Source organism: Ipomoea nil, unplaced genomic scaffold (genome assembly GCF_001879475.1).
Source record: "Ipomoea nil cultivar Tokyo-kokei standard unplaced genomic scaffold, Asagao_1.1 scaffold1564, whole genome shotgun sequence".
Classification (NCBI taxonomy): Eukaryota; Viridiplantae; Streptophyta; class Magnoliopsida; order Solanales; family Convolvulaceae; genus Ipomoea; species Ipomoea nil.
In genome coordinates, this window is record NW_017617992.1 from 1316613 (window position 1) to 1322500 (window position 5888).

General features: G+C 32.0%; 1 protein-coding gene across 2 annotated transcripts in view; it reads left to right on the forward strand.

Annotated features, from left to right (window-relative positions):
• The first annotated feature begins 2672 nt into the window (after positions 1-2672).
• The window catches only part of LOC109189842, a 5941-nt gene continuing 2725 nt past the window's right edge, over positions 2673-5888 (forward strand). Inside the window, exons 1-3 of one of the 2 annotated variants that reach the window (XM_019340467.1) lie at positions 2673-2958; positions 3594-3883; positions 4428-4507. In XM_019340467.1, coding sequence (XP_019196012.1) covers positions 2673-2958; positions 3594-3883; positions 4428-4490 — 639 coding nt within the window. In that variant the 3' untranslated portion in view covers positions 4491-4507. Of the gene's footprint in view, positions 2959-3593; positions 3884-4427; positions 4508-5888 lie in introns of those variants that run through there. The other variant, XM_019340468.1, reaches the window with a different exon arrangement.

The window sequence follows — 5888 nt, forward strand, 5'->3', positions numbered from 1 at the left end:
AGCTAAAAGCCTAAAACACCTAAATTTTTCTCCTCTTTCATCTCTGTCTTTGTTCTTAATCCCTTGATTCCATTTTTCCGGACAAAAACAAAAAAACCAATAAATTCGAGTTTAATAAGGAACAACAAACTTCCAAATAATCGATCTGCAGAGGTTGCGCCGGCTAAACACCAAATCCAAATTAATTAATTATTAATGCATGGATGATGTTTAAAAGAAAAAAAAAAGGAAAAAAAAAACAAAAAAGGAGTCACATTTGTGTGAGACCATCTCATAGATCTTTATTTGTGAGACGGGTCAGGTCACTATGCAAATGTAATATTTATACTAAAAATGTATATTAATTAAGAATAAAGTGTTTGTTACTTATAAGGAAAACTTAATACTTTTCAAGACAAATGTAATACTTTTATATTTTGATGTAAAAGTATTACTTTTTTCATCAAAAGTAATATATTTTCCCTTTATAAGTAATGTTGGCAAGTATTTGTTATTTATAATGAAAATATAATACTTTTGATGAAAAATGTAATACTTTTATATTAAAATGTAGAATGAATTCCATTTTTGGTCCTACTGTTATAGGGGTCATTCCAATTTTAGTCCACCATAATTATTTTTGCCACATTGCATCCACTATTATTAAAAGTGTTCCAATTTTAGTCCACGAAAAATCTTAAAATGAACTAAAATTAGAACACTTTTAATAATAGTGGACGCAATGTGACAAAAATAATTATGGTGGACTAAAATTGGAAAAGCCCCTATAACAGTAGGACCAAAAATGGAATTCACTCTAAAATGTAAAAGTATTACATTTTTCCTTATTATAAAGTTATAAGTAATAAATAATTTATTCACGATTTAATATTATATTTGCTAGTATAAGTATTACATTTCATCTTGACATGACCCGTCTCACATACAAAAATCCGTGAGGCGGTCACACACAAGTTTTTACCTACCATACAACAAATTATTTTTCCAATGTTTATTTAATTTCAAGCTTTAAAAACTAGTAAAATATACAAACAAACAAAAACTAATATTTTTGCATGTGGCCACATGGAGTACAATCATGGCAAACATTTTTTTAAAAATAATTAGATATATACCAATTTTAAAATATTTAAACAATTAACTATATATGTATAGCACCAATTTGTTTTATAATAAAGTCCCCATACTTGTCTTCTTCAGCTTTAGCTGAGGAGGTCGGTATGGCTATTTGTATTTTATGTTTATTATTAGTTTCAATATCTTTGGTCCAACACACTACGGAAAATTATGAAATTTCTGACCACCTAAAAGTAATCTTAAATTAAGTTAAAAGTAAAAGGTGGTTGGAAATAGCAATAAAAGTTTTTTCGGATACTAAGTGGTCGGAACAAGGCTTTTGACTTGATTTAAGATCACTTTCAGATGGTCGGAAATTTCATAATTTCTGGTAGTGACATTTCTTATAAGTCTCAACAATGCTAATTATCTAGCCAATTTATGGGGTGTTTGATAAAATCTTTTTATTTTGAAAATTGATTTATATATCAAATTTAAATATATATATTCATTTACCAAAAATTTTACAATACTTAAAATGCATTGTGCCTATTAGCTAGTATACAAGTATTTTTTATTTTATTTTTAACTATACTGAAGAGAAAGATGGAGATACCATCAAACCACAAGATACTTATCTTGGTCTTAGAAAAAGTATTTTAAAATTAGGAAAATAACTTTGAATTGTTTTATGAAATTTCCGTAAACTTGTTGGAGGAAACGTTTTTGGAACGTGAAAACGCTATTTTTTTTTTTTTTTGAAAGTGTGAAAACGCTAATTAATTATTAAGAAAACCAAAATACGAAGGTACTAATTAAGAATTAAAATTAACATTGTGTCCACTAACTATATCATATAATTACATGGAAAGTGTCATTATATTTTTACTTTTACAAGTTTGGACAAAAAAAAATAATTATAAAATAACACAATGATTATTATTTTTTGAGAAAATGATCAAATACACTCTAGACTATATATAAGAAGTTAATTAGGTCCACGAACTTTTAAAAGTTACAATTAATTAAGCATATATAAACATATCAATTTAGTGCATTGAAGTCCAAAAATCAGTTAGTGATATGTAATAGGCAATAGTTATTGTGTGGATCACGGTAAAAAAACGGCGTCGTTTCTCGCAATTTTTTTCATGTGATCCACTGTAACATACATTTTTATAACTCATAATATACATTATTCTAACTCATAAAGTACATTATTTTTATCCCGAAATTTTATTATTCTAACACATAATTATATTTTTCTAAATCATAAAATTCAACGAAGTTGTTTTGGACCGTGATCCACACAATAATTTACTTTAATAGCAGGTCACTAGAATTTCAACAATACAATATTTTGGCTACCTTCAGGAGAAAATTGAACCCTATTACAGGTCACTACCCGATTTTTGACCATTTTCCTTTTAAGAAAAAAAAAATCCAAAAGGGAGCTTCCCCCATTTGACCACACCCTCTTCATCCTTCTGCAAACTTCAGAGTCTTTTCATATATAATTATATATATGCATCTCTCCTTTCAATTCACATCTCCACACACACACACATATAAAGTCTCCATTTCAGAATCGAAAACCAATAATCAAGAAAAAGAAAATGGCATTTTCCAAAGAAGACAGAAGAAACTGCAGAGTGTTAAGATGGATGAAAACCCTCTTCTTCCTGGCCACCATGTTAGTTTCACTCCTCCTGTTATCGGCGCCGGTTCTTCTCCTCATCGCCGACGCCATTCTCCCCTCCGCTCTGCTGTCGGCGGCGCCGTCGTCGTCTCCGGCGTCCATCTCCCTGAAATCGCTCTCTTCTCACCTCAGCAACTACGATTTCCGCTACTCCCTCATCGACATCCCCCTCATTTCCATCGTCCGCTCCGCCATCATTCTATGTAAGTTCTCGCCTAACAAAAAAATGGTAGAAATCATAAAGTTACTTTAGCGGTAATTTTTTTTTTTTTTTTTTTTTTTTTTTTTTTATACTTTGTGGTGTAATAATATTGTGATTGGTAATTAATTAAATGTTAAATTGTGAAAAAAAAAAAAAAAAGGTTTAGCAGAGACAGTATAAAGTATAATATGTTGGAATCTCATATTATTGGTACCATGCATAGTGGGCGAAAATCAGTTAAATAATAATATACATGATTGTACTTAATCCTATCGACATAATGCATAGTATTACTCCAGCTTGTTTACAAAAGTTTTTTTTTTTAAATAAAAATTAAACTGTCAATCGATCATATCAAATGAACTTTTACGTTCCAAGTATATATAATATGGTCGGGCATTGTGACCTTGAGGATCACAAGTTCGATTCCCAGTCAGAGGATGCCTAGTTATTGACCTCAGCTCTTAGATGAGCTACAAACATATTTAATCTATTGTGCATTTTTAGATATCAATGCCAGGTTTTCAAGTAAAACAATTGTATTTATAAATGTATCACAATTATTTTATTATATAAATTATTTTCATTATGATAATATAATACCTTTTTTTGGCTATTATATGAATATGAATATAGGTGTGTATAGTTTGTGTGACGGTCCAAGGCTATCAAGGGGACCATATTTGGGAATTGCGACCATATGTTCGGTTTCATCATTGGTGTTTTTGTCACTGAAAGCTGGGTATATTTTTGGAAATTATTGGAGTTCAAGTTTAGACTCGAATAAAGAAAGATTGGGTTATACAATAGATGTAGCGCTATTTACATGCTCATTTCTGATGGCGATTGCACACATCGTGGTGGCATATAGGATCAGTTGTAGAGAGAGGAGGAAACTCCTCGTGTTCAAGATTGATATCGAAACTGTAAGTTAAATTTACCTATTTCTTAAGTAGACGTTATATGCCTTTATTTAGGATTAATTATCAGAGTGTGAGATCACAGTTGAAAATCACGGTATTTCTGATCACCTGAAAATGGTAAAAATACCTTAATTTAGTCGGAAACACCAATTCCGACTACTTTTCTGACCACATTGGTTATCTGAAAAAAACTTTGGTCACGTACTATTTCCGACCACTCGCAAAAGTGGTCAGAAGAGCGACCACTCTATTCCCACGTGGTCGGAAAAAAACCAAGAGATTTGGCCGGTTGGAAATTCCAACCTCCATGTATATATAGGCGGACAGAATTTCCAACCACCTCCTCCACTGCAATTCTTTGCCGAGAAAAGAGAAAAAAAAAAACCCCTTTTTCCCAATCACTTTTGGTAGTGGTCGAAAATTCAATAATTCCTAGTTATTATTTTTTTATCTTACCGTAAACTGGTAAACGTGATATTTTTTATAATCATTTTTATAAAATTTTATTTAATTAGTAACTGACATGCACATGGTCACATGAACGCAGGTCTCGGCATGCAAGAATGGATTTTCAAGATATCCTAAAATACTCCAAGAAAGACAATTGTGAGAAAAAAAAAAAAAAAATACATACCAACATGTGGTGGGTATGTTTTTTGGGTGATTCTTGGACCAGTCAAGTTTCCAGGTTTCAGGTAATACTGCAAATTAAAATATATTATGATTATAGATAACATAGTTAACTTATCAACCAATTTTAATTTGTCCGACCATTATTAGCTATTTGACTCGGTTAAAGAGTCAATATAAGTGTTTAATTAATTAGTTTTTTGTAACAACTTATTGCTCTAAAATGTTAAAGTTTAAAAGGTTGTTCAAACTTGTTTTTTCGATCAATTTTTTTTAGAAAGTCATATTGCATGTAATTAACTATCAACTAACAGCTAATTTACCAAACATCTTTAAGTTAATGTTATCAACTACTCAAATCCACGGCAAATTATGCCCTGGACCCGTGTCCACAATGAATTGTGGACACGGGCCCAAAACGACATCGTTTTTTAAAAAAAACGCGTCATTTAGTTAAAAAAAAAAAAAAAAAAAAAATTCACGCGCGTTTTGCCGTTAACGGCGTTAACGGCGTTATTTTTTTTTTTTGATTATGAATGTACAGTTATGCCATTATGAATGTACAGTTATGCCGTTATGAATATACAATTATGCAATTATGAAATTATGAACACAGAGCTCTAACATTATAAACTTACAATTATGAACATATATAGTGATAAAATTATGACCATGGAGCTTTAAAAATGTGAATATAGAGCTTCGAAGATTATGAATGTACAGTTATAGAGTTATGAATCTACAGTTATAGAGTTATGAATCTACAGTTATGAGATTATGAATCTACAGTTATGGAATTATGAATGTACAGTTATTGATTGAATTATGAACAAAGAGCTCTAACATTATGAACTTACAATTATGAACATATAGTGATAAAATTATGAACATAGAGCTTCGAAAATTATGAATGTACAATTATGGAGTTATGAATGTACAGTTATGACGTTATGAACGTGATGGTTTTATTAGGACCGGGTCCACCATAAACCGAGTACAGAGAGTACAGAACGGGGGGTAGGGCGCTAGGCCCAACACGATATGTATAGAAGCCCGAGGTACAGGCCCAAGAACAGCGACCCAAATACAAAGGACAAGGCCCACAAGGTGGGCTATAGCTAACTACGCTACTGACAGGAATCGAACCCAGGTAACTGGATTGAGAGTATGAGACCAAGACCACTGGACTAGTGTGCCTGTCGTGTCTGAGTGTTGCCCCCTTAGCCAGAGGTCCAGGGCTCCTATTTATAGCAAACCCCCCTCCTCCATTAGCGTCCACGTGTCCCATGCAATCCATCTCCACTTCCCCACTCCGCTTGTCCCTCGTCATTTACACCATGTTCTCCGCCTTTCCCGACTCCCATTGCCTTTGCCACCT